This window comes from Kogia breviceps, chromosome 5 (assembly GCF_026419965.1).
Source record: "Kogia breviceps isolate mKogBre1 chromosome 5, mKogBre1 haplotype 1, whole genome shotgun sequence".
NCBI lineage: Eukaryota > Metazoa > Chordata > Mammalia > Artiodactyla > Physeteridae > Kogia > Kogia breviceps.
The window spans coordinates 137,369,518-137,396,048 of NC_081314.1; the positions used below are offsets into that span (position 1 = coordinate 137,369,518).

At 48.9% G+C, this 26,531-nt stretch overlaps 1 protein-coding gene across 5 annotated transcripts in view; it reads right to left on the minus strand.

Annotated features, from left to right (window-relative positions):
- The window catches only part of URB1 (URB1 ribosome biogenesis homolog), a 76,179-nt gene that overhangs the window by 49,226 nt on the left and 422 nt on the right, over window positions 1-26,531 (minus strand). For all 5 annotated transcript variants that reach the window (XR_010840832.1, XR_010840833.1, XM_067034996.1 and 2 more), the window contains exons 2-14: window positions 24,397-24,536; window positions 23,521-23,672; window positions 21,992-22,124; window positions 17,342-17,438; window positions 15,205-15,290; window positions 14,202-14,327; window positions 11,635-11,759; window positions 7,612-7,807; window positions 5,634-5,771; window positions 2,967-3,140; window positions 2,255-2,384; window positions 1,422-1,538; window positions 138-250 (exon numbers count right to left, since the gene is read on the minus strand). Coding sequence is in view for 3 of the 5 variants with exons in the window: in XM_067034996.1 (XP_066891097.1) it covers window positions 138-250; window positions 1,422-1,538; window positions 2,255-2,384; window positions 2,967-3,140; window positions 5,634-5,771; window positions 7,612-7,807; window positions 11,635-11,759; window positions 14,202-14,327; window positions 15,205-15,290; window positions 17,342-17,438; window positions 21,992-22,124; window positions 23,521-23,672; window positions 24,397-24,536 (1,727 nt within the window). In the remaining 2 variants the exon portion in view is untranslated. The remainder of the gene's footprint in view (window positions 1-137; window positions 251-1,421; window positions 1,539-2,254; window positions 2,385-2,966; window positions 3,141-5,633; window positions 5,772-7,611; window positions 7,808-11,634; window positions 11,760-14,201; window positions 14,328-15,204; window positions 15,291-17,341; window positions 17,439-21,991; window positions 22,125-23,520; window positions 23,673-24,396; window positions 24,537-26,531) is intronic.

Below are 26,531 nucleotides of genomic sequence, written 5' to 3' on the forward strand. Positions count from 1 at the left end.
CTCTCTAAAAGGAGAACCGTCAACGTCTTCCTTCGCAACCAACAGTCAGGGTTCTGATGCAGCTAGCAATCCCCAAGCCAGAAAGCCGACAAGCCTGCAGGTGAGCTAACAACAGAGGCGGGGTCACGGCCTCCTACCTGGGCCTTCAACCACAGAAACTTGCTGGCGGGCAGTGCCAGGGCCACCTTGAGGACGAGGTGCTGCAGGGTGACAGGCACCTCCTCACGCAGGCCCTCCTCTGAGATGACGCCTGCGGGTGAGAAAGAGGAAGACAGACGAGATGTCGGGGGGTGGGGGGCGGGCGCGGGGGCCCAGCTACTGCTGCCCTGGCCACGAGGACGGGACCGGGAACCGTCCAAGGGAAAGAGGCAGAAGACGTGGGGTTCCGCCCGTCCTTGTCCTGCGGTCACCCTCACGCAGGCTGTGCCCACTCTCCTACCCACACGCCTCACGGACACATACCCCCGTCCCAAGGTCTATCCAAATCCTTCACCAAAGAGCGGGGGTGCTGTCTGCCCTTGCCTGCACTCGGCCCACGGTGACCTCCTCCTACAGCTCAAAGCCCCCAGTGCACACTGCCCTCCAGGTACAGTCTCTCGTGAGTGTGACCCCCTGGTGCGGGGCACAGGCCTTGCTCCCTAGACAGCAAGCATCCCGTGCACAGCCTGCGGCCGCCTGGGTCTAAGACAGGGTCCTCAGCCTCTAGCCTGATTTCTGGGTTAATCCTTTGCTTGGGAAGGACGTGGTACCAAACGTTAAATGGCCACTTTATGGTAAATCTCATATTCTCACAGCAAGAGAACTTTTTGCCTTTAAACCATCAAAAAGTTAATTACAGCTTTTTGAATAGGATTATTTCAGTAGCTTATATAAATTCCAAGAATGATATTTCCGGCAGTCTTCCTCCGTAGGCCCAATTATAAAGTCAGTTTTATTAGACAAACTTTTCCATCAAGGAAGCGTGACCAGACAAGCATAACGTTACTTTTACAAGATGTGGTTTGAACTTCACTGGGTAAAATATGAGTAACTCTGTCAGAAGTGCCTGTGCATGAACGGGACCTCCTTCTAAGGGGCCCTCATTTCTGCAGCCCTCTTCCTTTGCAAAGAGGCTTTAGACTTAACATCACATCATCTCATCTGTCCATCACCCATGGCAGGCAACTCAGCCTGGCTGGCTCCTCCCTTCTCTCTTGATGCTGCCAAGTGTTCATCTGCTGGTCTCCTTAAGGAAGACCAGCTATTTAGAAAACACTGGTCCAGACGAAAACAGCCAGGCTGGTGGATCACACACACCGGCCACAATGCCCAGCGGCCTTCCCAGTCCTCGGCTCCGGAGCCTCTGCTCCAGTTTATCCACACTTCCTTCACCCCCACTGGCAGGACCAGCGGAGGGGCTCCCACCGTCCCTCGAGACGCACCTTTCAGGAGCTTGCTGAAGTCAAAGTTGTACTGCATGACCACGTGTGGGACCACCTTCTGGTAGAGGCAGATGACCTGGAGCAGGACGGCTTTCAGAAGAATGGTTTCCGCATCATCTGAACCAGAAGTAAAGAGCCTGCATCAGGAAACGCACTTGTTCTCTGTCCTCCATCAGTGAGCGAGCGCACCACCCGTGACCCGTCACGGTCAACTGGATGTGGAACCCTAAGGCTGCAGACAGATCCCCACGGGGCGAGATTTAAGGGGTCAACGTGGTAAAAGTCAAAACCGTTCCAACAGGCTGGGTGTCTATATCCCGACTTCACCGCTGTGAACTTGGACAGGGTAAAGCTACTCTGTCCCTCTGTGCTTCAGCGTCCTCATCTGAAAAATGGGGACCCGCAGCAGCGCCTACCCCTACAGGGCCACGCAAGGATGAGACAGGACAGGGATATAAGACGTGAAGCCCACCGCTTCACCAGTGACAAGGTCTGAGTCAACACATCTTATTTCCAGGGGGACCGTGTAGCCCACCGCTATCCGCAGGACAAAAGAGAGGCCTCCTCCCTCACGGAAAGGCCAGAGCACATGGCACTCACCATACACGTTTTTTAGAGAGACACAGTGCTTGCATAAATCCTGGGCACATCTCTAACAGATGCTGAAACTCAATACACAATGCCATGCTCATTCTCCTCCCGGAGCAAAGAAGGACACAGGATTCATTCAGAGCCACAGAGGCCTTCACAAGTCCCCCTAGGGCAGCCCATCTGGACAGGAGGCTCCCCGGCTGCCTGTGTCAGTGGCATCTGCAAACAGAAAGGCCCCTCACCGCTCTGGGGAGCCACGCAGGTAGCAGGGGTCCTGTTGCCCCTTTTCTTCGCTTTCTCGTCATCCTGTCCTGTCTCCTGCTTCCTAAGTGACTGCCAGACCCACACGATGGCATTCAGGTCTGGTAAAATCTAAACGGGAAATGCAAACAAAGAAACAAAAACTCAGGCATGTTAAAAGGGAGAGAAACAAATGAACTGAACCTACTAACAAGGAGAAGCAAAGAACAGAGGAGAGGGGCCAGCATGTGCAAGTGCGTGTGCGTGAGCGAAAGAGGTCCCAGCCTCTGGGAGCTCTGTTTTGGGGTATAATTCCCAGAACTGAACACTGTAAGAATTTGGTGAAAACACAAGCACCGATCATTAAAACAAACCCCTGAAGACTTGTTCACCGGAGCCAGACACTGGGAACCAAGAAACTCATCCTTACGGCCGCCGGGGGTGCCCAGGGCAGCAAGCCCTCGGCTCTTCCGGGCAGCCACCCAGTCTGCGGACACCTGGCCTCCCTGCTCACCAGCCCCGAGCCCCAGGGAGGAAGGAGCAGGCCACCCATCACTGCGGCCCCAGTCCTGATGAGGCCTGAGGCCCAGGAGCACCCCAACCCCTTCCCTTCGCTTCGCACCCACCCTCTGGGCCCCCAAGCTCGCCTTTTCCCTCGGGCGCGCTCGCCTGTGACCCCTGTAAGCAAAGCCCAAGCCTGCCTCCCGGGCCCACCTTGCTCAGGGCTTCTCTGAAGAGCTGCACGAAGTCCTCCATCATGGCGGCCGTGTACACACCAGACTCCTCCCAGGCCCCTTTATGCAGGCAGTAGTCAATGGTCTTTGAGGCTCTCTTCAAAATGATGGAAATAAGGGATAAAGCTGTGTGTTTCACTGATTTGCTGTCCAGCTGAGAAGAAAAAGAGGTAAATCCGCATGTGTCTTCGGGCCGCACTGGTGGACCCAGAGCGCCCAGGCCCTGGCCCTCCCCAGGAGCCCACCGGACCTCTGCGCTACGCAGAGGGGGCCCGGGGACCCTGCCCGCTTCACCTCCTGCAGGTGTGACCTCAGCAGTTGCCGGGGGCGTGGTTGCTAAAGGTGGCGTCCGGTGGTTATTCTTAACTGCTGTTCCACAGTCGGCTTCTGGTAGAGCCTTCCCTGACCACCGCTCGGCGCCACAGATTACCCGCCTCGACCACAGCCGATACCCCACAGGGACCCGACCGGCCTCTCCACCTATCGTCAGGTGGGCAAGCGCGCCAGGCACCCGCGTCCGGCCAGCCACCTCTAGGCGCACAGCCTCCGCCCCAGGCCTCCCACATGCAGACTCTCCACCGGGATCCAGAGAGCCGGGAGGGCCTTCAAAATCCTCACTCGCTGAAGAGGTTCAAGAAGCTGTGCTATTACCACGAAGGGGGAAAGGCTAGGCCCCAGCCGGTGGCAGCATGTCCCTGGGCCAGCGGCAGCAAGGACGTCTCCTGGGCACTCGGGAGACACGTTCGAGCTCAGGCCCAGCGCAGCCCAGTGCCATCAGCCCCGGGTGACTCCCAGGTACAGAGAAGTCCAGGGAGCACCAGCTGGGATGCTGCAGCTTTACAGTCAGGTAGAAACAAGAAGGTTTCCTGACGCGCCTTCAGCTTAATAACACCCCAGGCCCCCAGCACTCCAGCTGGCTGGCGTCTCACTTTACACGGACGTTGTAGGCTAAAGCAGCGCTACGTTAAATGTCTTAAACCAATAACCACGCCCACCCCACCATCACTTCAAAGGCAGGACCCCAACGAGTGTTACACCCAACAGCCTGGAGCGCAAAGCTCAGTCAACGGCCTGAGACCGTGTCTCCAAACACGTCTTGTTTCCTGTTTCTAAAACAAGCTCACTCTTTTCTTTCTGATCTAAAACGTATGCCATTAAAATTGTGCAGACAACACCGTAAAGAATACAAGAAAAACGTCATTAAAAAACCCCACGCACTCCTGAGTCCGCCCCCCAGACACACCTGTCTCTGGTGTCACTTGTACGAACACACCGTCACAGCTCAGAAAGGGCCAGAGACGAGAAGGCGAAGCTGTGGCTTCCCCTCCGCTGGCCCTGGGCCTGCACAGGACGGCAGCCTCGGCAGAAGAGGCGGCCATGTGCTCTCCCCGCCCCGTGGCCACCCCGTCCAGCGGATGGAACCCCCCCTAGGGGCACAACCCATCGCCCCTGAAACAGCGTGACAGGGAGCGAGACAGCCTTTTATATCCCAGACTGGGGTATGCACCGGGGTCAGCGCGAGGGGGAGTGTGAATGCAGCCGGTCGGACTGAAACTGTCTTCTACCCGCGAAGAGGCGGCATCGGACACCTTCCTTTCAATTCTACTTTGCAAGCCCCCGGGATAAGATATCTTGTGTCTCTCACAGCACAGATGGGCAAGCTAGCTGGGTCCTAGCCTTGATTCTATGATCTGGCAAGCACAGCAAAGGCCTTCCCGGCTGGTCCCGCCTGGCCTCTTCCTCTTTACTCCAGCGCCTCCCCACGGCCCCCAGCCACTCTCAGCACGGTCCCCGGACGGGTGTCAAGCGATGCTCAGTCCCACAGCACAGTCCAACGAGTCTTCGCCAATTTACGGTAAGCGCCCCCATCACCACCGGAGCCGACCCACCACGGCAGAGCCTGGTCCTGCTGTGTTCAGGTAACAACCCAGCCTGCCTGAAGGATGGGGACTCCACCCGCGCCGAGGAAAGCCCAGGCCCTGCACTCCTCTGAACACCTGGTCTCCCCCAGGCGGGTCTTGAGGCACCTGGTTTAGGAGGGTTTAGGAGGGGCTGGCCGGCCTAGGACCCGTGTACGCTAACAATTCATGGCTGTTCACCTAAGGTCATGATTCATGGTGAAAAATGCATGGGCCCCTCACAGGGTGCTTTCTGATGGGACTTGGGAACCTTTATAATAAATAATGACGTGGACTTGAAGTATCATTTTTTTCCTTGAACGTGTCCTCCCCCGACTCCTGAAACAGCTGGTCCTCAAAGTAAATGTTCCCCAGAAAACGTAACACGATTCATTTAAACCACAAAAGAAAGGATTTGCTAGGCAAATTTCAGTCCCGCCCTATCCAGAGTTCCTAAAGTAACGAGACTTTCACACATGACATCAGGCCGTAGCTGAGCACACCTCCCCTCCCACCCCTGGGAAGGCCCAGAGCCATGGACGGGTCCTGCCGTCCCGGCTCTGGGCCGGGGCGGGGCAGGCGTGTGCCTCGGGCCCCAGGGCGCCGTCTGCGGGCGAGCAGACACACGGAAAGCCTCAGAGGCTCTGACAAAACACGAACCAATAAACGCGGGCTGGTAGCCTCAGCACAGCCCCCAGCGCGGACAGCGGGGCGGGCGGGAGAGAGTCGGACGCAGGGCCCCCACTCACGTTCAGTGCCCGCGTGAACAGGGTCTTAGTGAACACCAGGGGCGCGGCGGTCACCATCACCATGGCCAGGAGCCGGGGCAGCGGCGTGAACTCTCTGGTCTGAAACGCCCGCGAGATGTCCGGCTGGGCGGCGTAGATCTAGGGGAGGGAGAACAGAGAAGGGGCTGCTGGTGGAGGCTAGCTTTCAAGCCGGAGTCTGTCTAATCGTAGGCACCCAACAGCAAAGCCGCTGCAGTGAAACAACTACAGGAGTAAAGGACCGAGGCTCGCCACAAGGAACAAGGTCTGGAACATTTACCCCAAAATCCACTTGTTAGAGACGGGTCGGGTCATGAGACTGTTACTGGGGACAGCGACCTTCAAAGCAGAGCCTGGTCTGTGGTCTGGGGAGCCGCTTAAAACCTCTGATGGCAAACAAGTCACTGCTAGAACTCACAACCGGATGATCTGCTCACCAGTTACTGCACTTGGCAGGCACCTAACAAAGTATGTCAGCTTTTCAACACTTCATGACAACCCTTTGGGATAGGGATATTTTATATCAAGATAAAACATGTTTACAGATGACAAAACTAGACCTCGATGAGGCTAAGTAATTTCCCTAGGGCCACGAGGCTAGAAGGCAGGGAAGCAAGGACTCCCATCCTGCCCTGCAACGGCCGTGCCCGTGCCCGTGCCCCTGCCCCGGCCCCTGCGGAGAGCTGCGGCCGGGAAGCTCCCGACAGGGGTGGTGGCCACACGGATACCGTCACCAAGTGGGGGGCAGAGTGCCTCCTTCTTGTCCCAGATACACGCTGGGAAGGAATTCCCTGGTGGTCCAATGGTTAGGACTCAGCGCTTTCACTGCCAAGGGTGCAGGTTCGATCCCTGGTAGGGAACTAAGATCCCGCAAGCCACGTGGTGTGGCCATAAAAAGAAAAAAAAAAAAAAGCATACACACTGGGACCACCGCACACACAGGCATTCAAGGAAAACGAGGGAATATGTGAATAAAAGGTCTGTGTTACAGGTAACCCCATGCCCAGGTCAAGGCACAAGAAAATAATCCCAGGTGTGTCACTATTAGACAGACAGTCCATAAATCAGAGAGAGAGAGAGAGAGAGAGAGAGAGAGAGAGAGGGACAGCGACAGCAAGAGAGAGACAGAGAGAGGTGAAGCGAGCTGGGCAGTACTGCCTAAGAATCCGCAGCGGGCACTTCCTTTGGTAGACGAGGGGAGGTCGACACCCATGATCAGATGGAAATTAATTCTTATCCACTTGAACAGACCACCAATTCACAGCTTATTTCAAGTTGTTCTAAGTACTTGAAATGGCAATCTTTAAAAACTATTGTACAGTTCAGACATTTCACTAATTCCAGCCCAACTGTGCCAAAACTCAACAAGATCCCACATCTCAACAGATTCAAAAGCATAAACCTCAAAATTCAGCTCAGTGAAAAGTAAAATGTCCTTAGAGGATAAAGACACCAAACTGGGCTTCCCTGGTAGCACAGTGGTTGAGAATCTGCCTGCCAAAGCAGGGAAACACGGGTTCGAGCCCTGGTCTGGGAAGATCCCACATGCCGCAGAGCAACTGGGCCAGCGAGCCGCAACTACTGAGCCTGCGCGTCTGGAGCCTGTGCTCTGCAACAAGAGAGGTCGCGATAGTGAGAGGCCCGCGCACCGCGATGAAGCATGGCCCCCGCTCGCCACGACTAGAGAAAGCCCTCGCACAGAAACGAAGACCCAACACAGCCAAAAATAAATATAAAAATTAATTAATTAATTAATTTTTAAAAGCCCCCCCCGCACCAAAAAAAAAAAGACACCAAATTAACATCATCTAAAATATGCCCTGAAGAACGGCTGAAAGAAGTTCCTCATCCTGCAGAGTTTATCAGAACGTCACTCACCCCTCACCACTACCAACTCCTCACACACACACACACTGCCACAACCCCATCCAGCAGACTTCGAAATGCCCATGGCCTTCACCTTGTTTAGCAGTTTGATGTTACTGAACCAAGTGGACTGCACCCTTGGGAGAAAGGAAAACGTCACTTCCTTGAAGTACTTGTTCAGTAAGTCCGGGCACACTTTCAGGATGTTGACCACAAGTTCAGCGACCAGCTCATCGTCTGCTGCCGTTTTCAAACCCAGCAGGAAGTGCAGGAGAGTCAGGTTTCCTCCTCTACCAGGGAGAGAGAGAAGAGAGAGGGGTGAGCAGGGAGTTTTCACAAAGCACCGAGAGCTCAGGATGACAGGGGTAGCTCTGCTCAGTAAACACAGCTGTGACACAGTGATGGGCAAATTTCATTTCTGGTGAATCTCCCTCACAGCAGAAAGTGAGATGTTTTCTTGGTCTGTAGGGCTCCCACTCTCCACCAGAGGGCCTGAACTCCACTCCTCTACTTCTGAGTGGCTGAAAACGTCTCTACCTTGTTCTATTCCCCACCTCTCCTTCCTTCCCTTGAGTTCCAGTTGACTTTTGAAGAAGAGGAAATTTTAAAATTTTCTTTTGTGATTTTACCGACCGCTTTCCTCCAACCACACACACAAAAGCACATATGTAAAGATGTGTGTGTGCATTAAGTATAAAAATAAAGAGAACGCATTTTTCTTTTAACAGGATTACGGTTTTTTTCCCCGTGAACTGCTCACAAATTGCCACAGTCCAGAGTGCCACAAAATTATTTCTAAAACTCAACCAGATGGCACAGAGTCCTTCTACGGGTTTCTGCTTCCTCTGTTTCTAGCTAATTTCAAACTCCTATGCTTTCACTTCACAGCCAAAAGAAGCTAATATAGAGGGAATAATCTACTGTATGAAAAGAGTCAAAACTTGTCCCAAAGTGGGCAGTTGTCAAAAATATAAGATGATAAAAACATGAAAACCTAGACATTAAAACTTGGAGAAAGGGAGCACCTGGCCTAGGATTTACATGGCCAAGTAGGTTTTACCCCCAGATACCTTTTATGAAAAGATGCCTTTTCATATCTGCTTGTCCCTGGGAAGTCATAATATCCAGAAAAAAATCAAAATTTGCCTCATCAGCATGTCATGTTGATGGCTTCTGGGATCACCACTGTTTAGCAGCCTCTTATAAACTGACCAAAACTAAGATGCACTATGATACTTTACAGACAATAAAAATCTTTCAAACATTGAATTAGAGTATAATTTTGATCAGAAAGCTATCTTTTAAAAAGCTTAGAATTCTTAATAGGAAAATATCATGAGCAAGACATAGTTTGTGCTTTCAAATGCATGGAATGTTAAATTTGCAGAGTGGGACTTCCCTGGGAGTCCAGTGGTAAAGAATCCACCTTACAATGCAGTGGACATGGGTTCAATCCCTGGTCAGGGAACTTAGATCCCACATGCCACGGGGCAACTAAGCCCACGTGCCACAACTACTGAGCTCGCATGCCTCAACTAGAGAACTCACGTGCCGCAAACTACAGAGCCCACGCGCCCTGGAGCCCGTGCCACAACTAGAGAAGAGAAAACCCGGACACCGCAACTAGAGAAGAGCCCACGTGCCGCAATGAAAGATCCTGCGTGCCACAACTTAGACCTGATGCAGCCAAAAATAAATTAAAAAAAAAAAAAGGTTTACCTAGAAACTTAAAAAAAAAATTTGTGGAGAGTGCCAAAAATACTACACACACACACACACACACACACACACATACACAATTTTAATCAACGATGTAATAAAATGAATAGCATTTAATTTAGAGTTTGCAACATGTGCCAGACACTGCTCGAGGCAGTTACCACACACTGCATCTCTCTGAGGTGGGCACTAATTGTATTTCCTTTTTTACAGATGAGGCAACATTGGCAGAGAGGAGTAGTAACCCGCTGAGGTCTCAGAGGCACTCCAGAAACTGTTCTCTGAACCTCCACAGTAAGGCTCAGCAGGCTCCGGCCCACCACCTGCCTTTGTCAATAAAGCTTTATTGGGACACAGTTACACCCATTTGTTTATCTATAGCATGGCTGCTTGGGTACCACAATGGCACGGTTGAGTGGCCACAGTCGGGACTGTAAGGCACACCAACCCTAAAATACTTACTATCTGGACCTTCAGAGAAAAAGTTTGCCAACACTTGCCTACACTGTAATGCCTCACTTTCAATGCCTACTATGTGCCAGGCAGGCACACAGGGATTCAAAACAGACTAGTCGTGGGCTCTGAGGATTCAAAACAGACTAGTCTCTGTTCTCACCAATTCTTGCCTACCGGGTAATGAACAAGCAAATAAATAAATATGCAAGATGGTGATAAGTCACCATTAGAAGCAAGGGCCAGGCGAAAGGACAGTGACAGTGGAAGGACTATCTCAGAAGAGGGCTGCCAGGGAAGGCCTCTCTGACGTGGTGACATCTGCACGGAGACCTGCAGGAAACGAGGGAGCTTTACGACCACTGGGAAAGGAGGCATTTCAATCTTCTCAAAGCTTTCCATCAACACCCCACAAACAAAACTCCCTTCCTCTCTCCGAAGCACAAACATTTGTCTTTTGCCCGTGGCTGAAAAATTTTACGTAAACCATAGCTTATTTAAACACACCCACAACCACTAGTTGATTCAATATGCTCATTAAATGATCATCTATTTTATGGGTCTCCTTAATAGGGAAAAAAAAGCCTTCTTAGCACCGTGTTATATTAAGACTCAAGAAGTCTGCTCTTACATTTCAGCAAGAAAACAAGCTTACTCTCACTGATGAGAGAAAAGCTACAATATCACCAAAACAGGGCTTCCTTGGTGGCACAGTGGTTGAGAATCCGCCTGCCAATGCAGGGGACACGGGTTCGAGCCCCGGTCCGGGAAGATCCCACATGCCGCAGAGCAGCTGGGCCCGTGAGCCATGGCCGCGGAGCCTGCGCGTCCGGAGCCTGTGCTCCGCAACAGGAGAGGCCACAACAGTGAGAGGCCCTCGTACCACACACAAAAAAAAAAAAAAAAAAAAAAAAAAAAAAAAAAAAAAATCACCAAAACAAAATTAAAAGAAAAAGGAATGACATGGCAAGTTAATTCATAATAATCACAGAATCAAAACAAGTTTAAAGCCACAAGCAGGGAAAAAAATTCCCACCGAATTAATCCCATTATGAGGGATCAGTCATTTCCTCACTGGTTGAAACCAGATCAAACCATCTCCATCCTTGTAATAAAATGTCAAGGGGGTAAAACTAAGGGTCATTTACAATGACCAGAAAAATACGTCCAATGTTTTTAACTGTCAAATGGGAAAAAAGCAGGTTAATGAACAATATATCTAACAGTAGGCCGTTCTGGTTTAAAAATTAATAACGTGGATATGTATTACAGGTCTATGACTCCAAAGAGAAAGTCCAAAAGAACATAATCTAAATCATTAGTTGTGGACTTTGTTTCCTTACTGATGAAATGTTATCATAATGGTGAAATATGAAATAAAACGTAAAAACAAAACTGTGAAATCCCAACTCATCAGCAACTGTCCCCGAGGAGACAAGGGTTGTGTAGCTATCACGAGTGTGGGCTGAGAATCAGATCTCCTCGGTTCCAGTCTGAGCTCTGCCACTTTCAGGGTGAGTGACCTGCCCTCTGTGGGCCCATTTTCCTCATCTGCAGAACTGGGGTAACAATGGTACCCACCTAGGACTGGGGTGAGGCAGGAGAGGCCACCCCATCTCTGGGAAGGAGGATGTAACAGAATTATTCTCAGATCCAGCTGGCACACAGTTGCCGAGTGAACACACACAGCACCTTCCTGCGTGAGATACCTCACACCATGTGTCTGAGTCAACAGCTACCCTGAGACTCTGCCCCGAGGGCACACGACGAACAGGAGCCCTCTGGGTCCTAGTCCGAGTTCATCCCTAAAATGAGTCAGATAACGCCTAAAATGCTAGTTCTAACCCACTACAGCTCCGTTATTTAACGGATTTCCACTGTAAGTCACGTACGTGATGACCTCTGAGAACTCACACTCAGGATTCACATGGGCATCACACTTTACCTGCCGGAGGTACCAAGAGACGCGTCATAAAAGTTAATCCCATGCTTGAGCGAACAGCAGAGATCCATCAGGAAGTTATGAACAAGCTCCCTCACCATGGTTTTCCCTGCGTCTTCAGCGGAAGTCTACGAGGGTTTCAAAGAAATTCAGTGAAAATCCCAAGTTCGTAAGTCCTACGAACAACTACAGGGTAAAAACTGGACAGTATCACATGCCTAATGGCAACATAGAAAACATTTTAAATTGAACGTTTGGTGTAATTCAAAAACAAAAAAACCCCACAAAAAAACCAGAAACACCCATCAAAATTTTAAAATACTCTTATACGTGGAATCTAAACAAAATAAGTAAATAAAACGATGACAATTTTTTTAAAAAGCTCACAGATACAGCGAGCAGGTTAGTGGCTGCCAGAGGTGGGGGTCAAGGGGGTGGGAAAAACGGGTCAACTGTGGTTTTCTGCTTATTTGTTTTCTACTTTAAATAAACTGAATTTAAAATGTTCTTTTTAAAGTTGAACAAACAGGGAGTTGCTGGAACAACAAGAAACTACAGGTAACTTGAGATGTTCTGTCATTTGTTAGTGTTTCCGAGCATTTCACAGTAACTCTTACAGCAGCCCTGTGAGTCTCGCAGGGCAAACACCCGTCTCACGAATGAGCAAACTGTGGATGAGACAGCTGAAGTCATCACTGAGTTAGGAAGTACACAGCACAGCAGTATTAGGATCCCCAGCACTGAAGATTCTCTGTTTACAGCATATGCTTTAAAGAGAACATTTTTTCTAAGCTTTTTCTTGCTTCTGCATTGTGCTACTGCGACAAAAGAAATAAATATTTGGTCATCGTCTCCAGTTCCTGGCACAGAGCTCCTAAATCCCTCAGGATCTCCTAGGTGACAGGGGCATCTTTCATTCTAAAGGGGAAACTCTTAATGGGCCCCGGGAGAGCTCCAGGATGGGGTCTGGACGCCAGAGTGTAACCCGTAATGAGAGCGTCACTTAATTCCCTGATTCTGAGTGTCCTCACCTATAAAATAGAACCATTAAAAAACAAAAACAGATGGGCTTCCCTGGTGGCGCAGTGGTTGAGAATCCGCCTGCCGATGCAGGGGATACGGGTTCGTGCCCCGGTCCGGGAGGATCCCACGTGCCGCGGAGCGGCTGGGCCCGTGAGCCATGGCCGCTGAGCCTGCGCGTCCGGAGCCTGTGCCCCGCGGCGGGAGAGGCCACAGCGGTGGGAGGCCCGCATACCACAAAAAAAAAAAAAAAAAAAAAAAAAAAAAAAACAAAAACAGAAACTCGGGACTTCCCCGGCGGTCCAGTGGTTAGGACTCGGCACTTTCACTGCCTTGGGCGCGGCTTCCATCCCTGATCGGGGAACTGAGATCCCACAAGCCACGTGGCATGCCCCCCCCCACCAAAAAAAAATACTCTTAAGAGGGGCAAGTTTCAACCTGTATTTTTAAACAAGCTTATGAATGACTTAATTTCTCTTGTTCTTTTGAATAAAATTCCACATTTAGGAGTGTTTTTATTAAGCCCCTGAGGCTTCCTGCTTATAGAACATACAAAACATGCCCAAAACAAGAGGACATAGGCAAGTCGTGGAGGTAAAAGGAAGCAAAATAGTGGGCTCTTGAGAGGTATATTATCATAGAGTTAACAGGAAGTCTGAGCCTTCATGACTCTGGCCAAGTCCATGTTCAGAAACACCCTGAGGAAAATCAAAATGAGAATTAAAAAGTACACTGACTTTGGGTCCATGTGAGAGCAACTGTTCTAATTTAGCACTTGTTACAAAGTAAACTCTACATGTTTGGGTCCATGTGAGAGCAACTGTTCTAATTTAGCACTTGTTACAAAGTAAACTCTACATGTCAGTAGGTGAGGAAATCGAGGCTCCCTAGGTACTTAGGATCCTGAAGTAGAAGCGACAGGCCTTGAAACTCCAACTGCTGGAAAAGTGTGAAAAGAATGGATGGGAGAGGAGAGGTAAGTGAGGCGGGAGAGGCAGCAGGGACCAACCCCGTAAGTCTGCCGTGCAAGGTGGAGGGAAAATTCAGATGCCACACAGCTAAAGGGAATGATGGTTTCCACATTTAAAAAAGAGGTTTAAGGGCTTCCCTGGTGGCACAGTGCTTGAGAGTCCGCCTGCCGATGCAGGGGACGCGGGTTCGTGCCCCGGTCTGGGAAGATCCCACATATCACGGAGCGGCTGGGCCCGTGAGCCATGGCCGCTGAGCCTGTGCGTCCGGAGCCTGCGCTCCGCAAAGGGAGAGGCCACAACAGTGAGAGGCCCGCGTACCAAAAAAAAAAAAAAAAAAAAAAAAAAAGAGGTTTAATATCATGATACCTCAGAGATTAGAAAAAAATCTTATTGTTAAAAGAAAAAATTTTTTTAATCATATTGCATCTGAGTTGGGAATTAACATAACCACAAGCCAAAAGAAACATCAAACGGGGGGACTTTCTTGAAGGCAGGCGTATGTGTAGATTCTTCAGTCTCCCGGCTCTGCGTATCACAACACTAACAGCGAGGCCAAGTGAAAGCCAAAACCGACCGTACCTCGACATTCTCCGGGCTCACGTCGACGATCCCCTTCCAGCTGTACAGAGACGCTATGTGGTTCAGCACTTGCCCGGTAAAGAAACGCACCTTCTGGGTTTTTGTGATATTTTTATTGTGAACTACCTAAAAACAAAAAAAAACAAATGAATTTCAAGGAAGTTGATTTTTAAAATCATGCTCATTGGAGTTCGTCATTATAAAAATAGTGTCGGCCTGCGGCAAAATATTTAGCCAGAAAAAGAAAAAAACGTAAAGAGGAAAAATTCACCAATATCGCCACCACCCTAGGATACTCAGAGCTCACATTTTGGTATATTTCCTTTCAGCCTCCCTGTCCCCATCAACCACACAAAACATACATGTATTAGGTTCTTGTTGGGGTTTTTTTTTTTTTTTTTTTTTTGGCTTCTTTGAGAATATATTTAATTATAGTTTTGTGCCTGCTTTTACTTAATGCAGCATGAGCTGTCTCCACATCATTAAAAATGCCTTTAGAACATCATTTTGGAGGGCTGAACATCATCCTATCCTATGAGCAACTGTAACTTACTTAACCATTTCCCAGGTGTGTATAATTAGGCTGCTTCCAAACTCTGGCTGTGACTAGCAGCATCCTTGTACAAAGCCTGCCCTGCACCCCTGACTCTGGACTTGGAATTGTGGCATCAGTTCTCAGCTCCATACAAACCCACCCCCGCCCAGCTCATACCTCTGAGGGTTTATGTATTTCAAATACGTTCCCCGGGTGATTCTGGGGCAATCCCGTCCCTCACTCCAGGTGTACAAACATTTTGAAAACCTCTGACACATACTGCTAGACCTGCTGTCTTCCAGAGGGGTTGCAACACTTCCTCCAGGCAAAGTACCTGACGCAAAGCATCTTTGCTGGCACTGAATATCATTGTTTTGAAAAGTCAATGCCAACTTGGTAGGTGAAAAGACCTGTACCTCATTACTTGGAGCAAACAAATGATAGGAACATTGATCACCAAATACGTACCTTTGTTTTCAGTGTGGATAACAACACATTGATGGTAGAGATCCTATCTTCCTTCACGCCTGAGCTAAAAATGCAAGGAATAAATTCTGAAAGTAAAAGTTTCAAAGCATTAGACTCAAAAATACTTTGAATGAGAACCGATGAGAGAACATTACTTCTTAAAATGTTTGTTTGCTGTACCATTCTTAAAATGGTACAGCAAACAATGCCATTTACTTGCCCTTTCTTGTTGTTTTTTAAGTTTTGTCTTTTTTAGTTACACAAGTTCACGGTAGGAAAAACTATTTTTGTGACATAGGAAATAAATATCTAAAGGCAAAACAATGATTGAACCATTAAAGCTCAAGAGTTCCTTTAGTTCTGTTTTACTTTCCTTTTCTCATTAACTTCGGTAAAGTTAATTTAATCCTGACGGTTTGAAAGGGAATGTATGGTACGATTACAGTTTTCCAAGGTTTCTCTCTTCGCTTAGACTTGCTCAGAGATGTATTTAAAGTGATGGTCGTCACTTTACTGATCGGTGGTAGAACTTGGACCGATTTACTTATGTGCTTTCTCTTCATACTTCTGCGATCACCAAGGACTCGGCCTCCACGGCCTGAAGCTGTATCATTGCTAACATACTGGTGAAAAGCAGCAAAGCAATTACAATTTCTTTGCTGGTGAAAAGCAGCAAAGCAATTACAATTTCTCTTCCTCCATATACGCTTAATGGGCACAACATAATTTCTACAAAAGCAAATTCATTATTCTTAAAAAAGAAAAAAATCAGAAAATACCAGACAGAAATTTAAAATCAACCATAACTCCACTACCCCAAAATTAACACTGTTAATGTCTGGGTTACCAGTTAACTGTTAACCTTCTGATATATCCATTATATGTTCAATTTAACTCTTAGTAAAATGGGATCATACTTTACCAGTTTTATAACTGAGTTTACACCCAACCCTATATCCTTAAAAAATCTGACATCTATATATATATATATATATATATTTCTACATCACTGTTAACAGCTGCATTCCTCCTTATGACTCACTCAATTTGCTCAATCCCTTGCTGGTGGGTAGTTAGGAGGAGTCCAATTTTCAGCTAATATGAAAAAATGTCCCCTAACAAAACCTCTGCTCACATCCTTAATTATTTCCTTAGTATAAAGGACTAGATGTGGAATGGCTGGACCAGCCCAAGTGCCCTGCAGAAACTTTAACAGAAGTGCATCCCTGCCCCTCTAGCAGCATGGATGGATAACCCCCCAATCAGTGTCCTTCATTTAATAAAAGGCCAGACGCCGAGAAGACCCAGAAGGATTCTGAAGAAACGCCCAGCCCTGGTTGCAGAGGGCGTCCCACACGGGCCCGGCAATGAGCAGGACGTGTCCACTGCACCACGCAAAGGAAGCATCGCCTCCAAGGGGCAGCTCCCCAGACCAGCTGACAACACACAGGGAGCAGTATCCGCACCTGCTCGTAAATGGTCTCTGCAGCTCGCTCTGGAGGGGGCTCTGGGCTCCCACGCTGGCAGAGGTGGGGGAAAGGCTGGCGGCCCCATGCTGTCCCTCCCCCGACAAGTCCCTGGGCCCCAGCTGGGATACCAGCTCCTCACCCCAGACAGGGACTGATCCCGGGGGATCTTACTGGACAACTGCCCTCTCCGCGCTGCCATTGTAGTTTAACAGATTAAACTACGCCAAGCCTTGCTCTAGAGACACTGGCATCAGAAGGTGGTACCGTTAGAATTCTCTGAAGCTCTACTACTAATATTCTGGTAACACTAGGCGTTTTTTAAAAACACGATTACTAAGAAAAGAAGGGTAGCCACGGCTATGAATCCATGGACTTTCTGGAACCATAACATAAAGCCTCCTTTGTCTGCGTGAGTCTCTGAAGTTTGCACTCCTCCTTTGTTAGGCCCGCTCAGCATCCAGCTGGCGAAACAGGGATACCTCTGTCCGCACCGACCAACGGCATCAAAACCGCACTCACCAAAGTCTTGCACCGCACACACCCTTTACCCTAGTGTACACGGCAGCTGCAGAGGCTACAGACTTTTATTAACCTGCAAAATGCTCTGTGGTAGGTTTTTCAAAACAATCACAAGCAGGCTGTGCCCCGAGACAAAGAGACACACCTACCTTTCAACTCCAGCACTTGTGCGATTGTGCTGTCATCGCCTGCGATCAAGAAGGAAAGAGCGAACTGAATGTAGGCCAGCCGGACGTCATGCACTCCCTGGGGGCAAAGGAGACCCGCATGTCACGTGCGTACCCACACACACACACCCCCCCGGGGAAGCAGGGACACGCCCTGCCCGTCCCAGTATCACAGAGGCCTCCCGGGCTTGTGCCATTAGTGGGTCTAAGTCTAAAACCACTGGTCATCTCTTTATGTAAACAAAGGGTTTTTTCTTTGCTCTTTCCCCTCAATCTTCTACTCTATTTCTCCTTCTCTTTCAAACTCTCTAAATACAAAAATATGGGTCTCCCCTTCCCCGACTGTAATATATACACATTTTCAGTTCATGGACCACTTTGGTATAGAGCAGAAGACTCTCAGCCTGTCTAGATATGACCTACTCTTGTGTAATGAAATAATACATCTATGTTTTTGAAAATCCAGAGATAATGGAAAGGCTAGTGCTGATTCTGATGAGACATCAATGAGGTGACGTCTGGCTTTTATATTATAAATGTACATCAGACACCAAAGTACAGATGCTGTCTCATTACAAACCCACCGTGGCCTTCCCAGGACTGCAATCTGCGCTGTCCCGCAGGCATCAGCCATTACCCAGGAGAGCGTCCTCAGTGAGGGCCCAAAGGCCATGACCAACGGCCAGCACCTCAGGGGAAACCACCAGGGCCACCTGATCAGTTTTCCCTCCCAGTAACTTTAAGACAAACCCGTGTCTCACATTCCTTTTTTACATCCAAAGAACCCACAGCATATGATCATGCAGGTCTCATCAGTTGGACCAGAACCAGCACATATGCTCAGATCCTCCACTGCTTACACCAAAACCTGTTCCCTATTTCAGTTATTCCAAAGGTACTTTAATTTGATGACAAGAAGTAAGTTAACATCACGGAGAATCATTGCCCTGAATGCCTGAAAAAATTAAGGAGTCTCCGCCTTCCAAGAGTCCCATTCCACTAGGTGGTGGCGGTAGAGGTGGGGGCAGTAGCGATGATGATGGTGATGGTGGCGATGACATCAATAACGTTCACTGAGCACTCACTGTGTGCCAGACACCACGTCAGACGCTACACATCTGTTATCGCATTTACTCCTTGTGACGATCTGAGGTACAGATGCCCGCAATACCCATTTTACAGATGGGGAAACTGAGGTTTTAAAAACCTCGCTTACGGTTACATAACCACTAAGTGAGTAAGTACTGGAACTGGAATGATATGGAATACCTGTACAAACACACTGCTTCATGCCCAACTTCACGTCTGCCTACAGAGAGGTTCATTCTTCTCGGGGGTCCCCTGGCATCCTTCGTTCCACTTTTCCTCAAGGTGCAAGGACCGTACTTGGCACCATTGAGGCCTCTATGTATTTAATTAATTCTGTCTCGTTTTACCGGGTACGTTTCTTCTGGAGAAAAGAACGAGCACCCGACCCCGGGTCTGTGACATCTGGGCGGAGGCCTTGCTCCGTTCCTCGTACTGATGGAGTTTATCTCCATCCACACCACGGAACGCACGTCAGCAAGACCTTACAAGATCAATGCTGCTTTATTCCAAAGACACTAAGAGCCCCAAACTACCCTCTCGTTCTGGGGACCAACCTGTGGGCCTTCTCACAATATGCAGTTTGGGTACAATGATGGCTAAAGTCTTAAAAGTGAGCTGCTCTCCTTAGACAGCCAGCAACGCTCCGGTGCTTCACTCACCAACTCGATGTTACTAAGACACCAGTTACGCTCAAGATGCCACAGACTCAGGCTGAGAGGATGCAAAGGTGACTCAGAGGCTGCCCCTGTCCTCAGGAAGCTTAAAGCAACAACTGCTCCCAAGCCATCCGGACGTCTCACCGTTCAAACGTGTCACCTAATTCAAGCACAGTTAACTTGTTATCCTGGTCTATGTACACCTTACGTTTCAAAAGAATTCTGGCAAAATGCTAAAACTTGCCTTATAAAATTAAATTAGGTTTTATCCTCTCCCAGAGAGTAGGAAAGGTTCCACAAGTTTTAGGGCTTTTTCCTCCACTGAAGTACCGGGAGCCAGGGCCCTGGAATGTTGGCCCCAAGCTGTCCTTGCAGGCCTTTCTATCCTGCGCAAACACGGCAGAGTTGGACCAGATCCTCTCAGGGGTGCCTCCGGCAACGGATTCTGAACTGAACACAGAGGTTAGTTCTCACCTGCTGGCATCCATCTTGTATATCCCAGAGAACCCCAAATTTCAGATTCCTGACCTTGTGGAGAACAAAACCCCCGAGACACAGCCCCTGCCCCTCTCCAGCAGCCCCCACCAGGGCTCTCCACCTGACCACAGCCCCTCACTGCCCCGGAGCCTCGACCTTCCACCTCCAGCAAAGTCCATCGAAGGCAAGAAGGCCACACGCCTACTCTCCATTCCTACCCTGTGAATCCACAGGGCTATTATCCCAGGAAGAAAACATCCTGAACTCCATGGCTTGTTCTGCAAAACACTGTCTAAAATAGACCAAAACATATTTGGTAAAACTGTTCTTTGGCACAGGATTTTTAACAATGCTTTCTTTGGATGAAAAAATATTCATAATCCTCTTTCTTCGTGAAGCTTTAATAAGTCCCTCCGAAATGTTACCAACACTCAAAAGAATGTATCTCCCAGCTTCTTCAATAAATAAATGGCATTAAAAAAAAAAAAAAAAAAAAAGGTCGGGGAGAGGCAGAAAATGCAAAGAAATGAAGAGATTTAAGAAAGGTATCAACCAACACAATGTGCAGCTCTTGTCTGGACCCTGACTTGAACCACGAAGTGTAAAGACATTTCGGAGATCGTCGGGGAAAAGCTGAGGCCACCCCGGGCATTAGATGATACTGAGAAATTATTAACGGTGTCCGGTACAAAGACGGCACCGTGGTTCTGTTTTCTAAAATGTTCTTTCTGTTAGAGACACACACTGAAATATCGACGGTGAAATATGTGTGGCATGTGCCGTAACAGACTGCCCCCCAAACAACCCAACGGGTGGGAGGGGTGACAGGGTCCGAAGCCGCACGACAGGCGCGTGGGAATTCATTGCGCCGTTCTCCATTTTTGAATGTCCCTGGTATTTCTCATACTAGAAAATTTGTTTAACGTCTAGAAACCATCTCCTACAATACACAGAATATTTAAGATACTTGATATAGATGATTAAAGAAAGTAAAAGCACTTTCATTCCAACGACAACTCCCGTCTTACAGATCAAGAGAGATGTAAAATAACTTGCGAGGCCCTGAGACGAAGCAGCTGGATCCTGGCCGGGAAGCCCAGCTTGGGTTTGCCCACACCGTGTCCTGGCAACTGGCCTGTCCACGGACATGTACTTTACTTAGATGGCTGGGCTGGTTGAGGTCAAGACACGGGGTGGGAAAGGGAAGAGATTCTGACAGGTAATTACTGCCAGGCTGACTGCCAGGGAGGACCAAAGACAGGCCATGATATCTGCCCTAGCATGCAAACAGCACACACATTCCTTTTATTAGATACGCGCTTAGACACCAGGAGCCCTCCCTCATTAAATGGAACTTTTGACTCGTTAATCGTAGTATCCGTGAAACGCTAAGACCTGGAATTTCTTCCGCAGAGAAAACCTTGTTCACAACCGAGGAAAACCCTCAACACTGTCGTTACCACGATTAACCTTCAGTCTATCACCCGGCAACACAGAAACTCTTAACGCCCACGAAGCGCTGGAGAACAGGTGACGGACGCCTGGCTGCAGAAGTCACTTATTCTAACGTGGCTCCTCCACCTGGGCAGACGGGGCCGGGGGGGGGCCTCCGTGGCCCGGTCCCGGGGCTCAGGAAGGGGGCGTGGAGCGCGGAGCCCAGGCGGCTGTGGCACTGCCACCGGGGCAGCAGCAGGGAGAGCGGACGCTCAAGCGGGAAGGGGCGCTTGGGCAGCCCGCAGCTGGCACACGTGTCGGGGAGAGGCCCTCGCTCCAGCCTGCGAGTCCTGAAACCCGTACTTTTTCCTCAAGAACCTTTCCAGACACAGGTGAAACTTCTGGAGCCACCAGGAAACTTTTTTTTTTTTTAACAGCTCTCATGAAAACCAAGCACTTACACTTCCATTCTCTTTGGCACGAGCCAGCCCCCACTCGTCACAAGACTTACAAGCGGGAGGCGCAAGAAACACAGTACAAAGCCACAAACGTCCTCTTTGATGAGGCCACTGGCTTGGCCTCCCAAGGCTTTTCTACAAAGTGGACGGAACCCGCACGGGAGGACCAGGCCACCACCAGGGCCTCACCACGAGGCACGTGGAGACCGTTCCCACCGCTCCGTGAAGACGCTCACAAGCGACATCACCCTCACAGGCCAGGACGGCACGGCGATGCTGAGCCCCCAGACAAGCTGGCCTCAGACGTCCCTGTCACTCGGGCTCTGCAGGCGACCGGACCCTCACCGCCAGCCAGGAGTGAGGCCTCCCTGCCTGAGAGGCTCCAGCGGCCACCGAGGCACACGTCTCCCCACGCGGGGGCCTCCCGCCCCATCCACACGAGGGCCAAGGCCAGAGAGAGGAGGACACGTGGAACACTTTGGCCCCCCCAAAGGGAAAGGACGCCCGGCGCTCCTCACCTTTGAGTCCCTCTTGGTCACCAGCGTGTACAAGGTCTTTTTATTCAAATCGAAATGGCTGCAGACGTCCCTGGCAGCCTCGGGACCCTGGGTCACCACGGCGGCCATTAGGTTCAGGCAGGCTCGAGCCATCCTGTTCAGAGACACGAAGGAAACCGGGAGCGTCGGGACAGCAGAAACACAAAGCCACCCCCCGAGAAGGGGCTGCACGCTTGCCTGTGTGGTCTGCTACCCCCAAACCAGAGAACGGAAGGAAGGAGACATGCAGACACGCTCTTTCTTTAAAAAAATCCCTCAGATAGACCTGGAGTCTGTCATACAGAGTGAAGTAAGTCAGAAGGAGAAAAACTAATACCGTATGCTAACACATATATATGGAATCTAAGAAAAAAAAAATGTCATGAAGAGATTAGTGGTAGGATGGGAATAAAACACAGACCTACTAGAGCATGGACTTGAGGATATGGGGAGGGGGAAGGGTGGGCTGTGATGATGTGAGAGAGTGGCAGGGACATATACGCACTACCACATGTAAATTAGATAGCTGGTGGGAAGCAGCCGCATAGCACAGGGAGATCAGCTCCGTGCTTTGTGACCACCTAGAGGGGTGGGATAGGGAGGGTGGGAGGGAGGGAGATGCAAGAGGGAAGAGTTATAGGAACATATGTACATGTATAACTGATTCACTTTGTTGTAAAGGAGAAACTAACACACTATTGTAAAGCAGTTATACTCAAATAAAGATGTTTAAAAAAAATAAAATAAAATTAAATTAAAAAATCCCTCAGGAAATCTTCAAAGAAAGCTAAAAATCTGGGTTTGAGTAGGATCCAAGAACACAAAAGGCAAGGTCAGAAGATGGCCGCATCTGTGTCCCGTAAATGGTCATGTATCTGGACCCACATCAGCCCTGCCTTTGCAGCGCACGAGGAACACTTCTGCACGGTGGGCGTCTGCAGATGCGAGCTCCTGGCTGCCTTCCCATCCTGCGGTTACCCAAAATTCACGGTTACTGGGCGCCTACCGCATACTAGGCACCGTTTAGGTGCTGGGAGGATGGCGTTTTACAGGACGGTCAAGGCCTCCACATGCAGGCACCCTGAATTCTAGGGGAGGGAGACAGCGAGTCAAGACGTCGATATGGATATTATGTCACACGTATAGCTGTGGATGCGGCAGCCAGAGAGGGCCTCCCTGAGATGACACCTCTGCAAAGCCCTGAAGGCGGAGAGGGAGGGTGCCCGTGAGGACCTTGGGGAAGAGCCGTCGTGACAAAAGGACAGGCAGCTTGAAGGAGGTCTGAAGTGTTCCCCAGGCAGCAGGGCGAGCAGCAGGGCGGGAGGAGAGGGACACCTGGAGGCAGAGGATTCGGTGAGGGGCCGGTCAACAGAAGAAGGGGCAGAGCCACAGTCTTGACAGCCTCGGAAACTGCTCCGCTCTATTTGCGAGTGGAGGAAAGGTCAAGGGCACAGCGCTGAAGGCAGATCAAGCCCAAGGCTAGTCCTGCCACGGAAAGGCGGGCAACTTACCTGTAACCCGAAGCATACAGGGACTCACAGATGAGCTTCATGTGGTTATTCATTAGCTTTTTCACGATGTTGGTTCCCACCGCATGAAAATGGGAAAGGTCACTCGCTGTCCGCAATAATATGGCCTCGAAAACTTGAAATATTAAAAGCATCTGCAAAGACAGAACTGAAATGCTTACGAACCATCTCCTTTCTTTTCCTCTTCTACATACGTTTTCCTCTAGTCTTAGCCACAGCCACCTGCAGGTTTAAAACCTTCAACTTGCAGGATGACGCCTACCCAGATCCCAAGCCAAACACAGGCATCTGCCAGGCCCCAGGCTCTGGAATTAGTCTTGTTCCAATAGTCTAGCTAAATAGAGATAAGCTTGCTTACAATTAAACCAAATGAAATTAAAAGAGAAATTTCTGCTGTTGATTCAGCCTCACTGCTTTGGGGATATTCAGGTCTACAGCCTTACGGCAATAATCCTGAGACTTCAACAGGTTCATAAATATCCCAAATTTGGAACCTCTTTGGAACCAGAAAACAACAGTCAGCTCAATATATGTCTGTACCTGTGACACACAGTCTTTACCTACTTCCCTTTTGTTAGAGCAAACCACGGTGAGACTAAGTGGATTTAGATTAAGAATCTATGATCTTTCCTTCTGGTATTATTCACCAATAACAAGTTACTATTTTCCACTAAAATGCTTTCAAAGGTTATAATGCAAAAATGAATGTATCCCTACAGCACAGGCACAGAGCATCATTTTCTGTAGAAAGCTGGTAATGTCCTGGAAACTTATATCACATTTCTCTACAACAAGCTTAACACAACAGTAGCGTTAAGTTTTTCTTCTCTCCATCAGACCAGGTAAGAAATAGCATACTTCACTTTCAGGGCGCTTCTCCCCACTCAGGAGCTGGAAAATCTCTGCACACTCAACAGAAATCTTTATGTACCCCTCCACGACATCATACACATCTTCTCGTGGCAGCTTCTTGGCCGCAGAAACAAAGGCTTCCAAGGCTGAAATGAGAGTTAGGATCAAATGTGAACGAGAACAGTCTAGAAACGATCTCAGCCGCTACTGCAACAGAGGATGATTTCAGCAGGAACATCCAGGTGACTGGAAGTGTCACTTTCTGAGATGGAGTACAGAGTAGCAGGAGGAGACGGGCAGATCAAGAGTTAGGACACGGTCTTTCCTCCGTCACCACTAAGTCACAGGCAACATCTTTCAAGGGCACTGGTTTAGAGCAGAACGCATCCCGATGCAGGTATCCTCCCCGATGTCGATACTCATCCACTCCCGAGCACCCTCTGGGCCTGCTCTCCCCTCCTACCCACCCCTCGCCCACCACCATGAAGGGACTATAATGAATAAAGAAAACGTGGTATGTCTACACCTATATACGGAAATATACACAATGGAATATTACGCAGCCTTTAAAAAAGAAGGAAACTCTGCCTTTTGAGACAACATGTATGGACCTTGAGAGCATCAAGTGAAATAAGTCAGACAGGGAAAGACGAATACTCTATATTCTTACTTACATGTGGAATCTAAAAAAGCCAAACTCATAGAGAGCAGAATGGAGGTTGCCAGGGACTGGGGGATGGGTAAAATGAGGAGATGTTGGTCAAAGGGTATAAACTTATAGCATAAGATGCATAAGTTCCAAGGAATCTATTGTACAGCATTGTAACTATAGTTAACAATACTGGATCATATACTTCAAAGTTATTAAGAGAGTAGATCTTAAATGCTGTCACCACAAAAAAGTGGTAATTATACGAGGGGATGGAAGTGTTGACTAACCTTATTTGGGTAATGATTTCACGCTGTACATGTGCATCACATCACCACATTGTACGCCTGAAACTTACATATGCTATATGTTAATACTATCTCAATAAAGCTGGAAAAACAAAACACAACAGAAACAAAACCTTCCCTAACACCTGGATGAACAAAACCCCCTAACAGTGATCAAATCCACTTCTCTGATGGTCCAGTGAGGTGATCCTACCACAGAAAGTTACAAAAACATATCAAAAGGGAGGGAGAATCTGAAGCCAGATTCAAACACAAATCCAACAGAGCCTCACACAAGGGATTCACACTTTCACCCACTGCCTTCAGCCCTGCCACACCTCCCAACTCCTTCACCTGCACCCAGCACCTGTCAACCCTGGTTTCCTTCTGAAACCAGCTCAAATGCCCAAAAGTACAAAGCTCTGGGCAAAACCACGAACGTGTCTAAGGTTACAATCCTTCAAATAATTAAACATGCTCTTTCTTCCACCAGAAAGCTTCCTACCCCTGTCCTTTAGAGGACTTGTGCTGGAAGAGTCTGTACGTGATTTTCTATCTGCATTCCCACTTGATTATTCATAAGCTTCAGGATGGCAGGGCCCACGTGACTCTTACTCACCATTTGACCTCTACCCTAGCAAATAACAACCCCTTGTAAATAATGAACAAATGAATGTACGAAATGTATAATTCTGTGCTACAGCAGGTACATCTTCCTAGCACTGGCTAGCAGTTGCAGGTATCAAACGTTTAAAAACAAAATCTGTGGACGACAAACTGGAAACTGAGGATAATCTGGCCATTAACTTAATAATTTTTCAGTTGAGAGAAACACTGAAAGTGAAATTATAGAATCTGCTTCATTTCAGTCACTAGTCTAATCAGGGTCAACTGACAACTCCTGCGGTGGCTTCATGTGATAGCTTATTAACTGTTATCGGGTCAGTGTGAGCGTTGGAGAATCAGAGCTACGGAAAACAGAGCTGACAGCCATGGTAGCAGCAAACCTGCTCACTGAACAGCCCCGAGATGACTCACAGGTAGGCCTTGACAAATAATTTGTTGTGTGAAGGAGTAGTACAGTTATTCACTTTCCTAGCAGTTGCTGTAAAGAATTTTAGAGCTTGCTGAGGGATGCTGCCCAGGAAAGGGAAGCATACAGTCGCAGGGAACTGTCACAATCAAGCAAGTCGGGGCCCTGGACT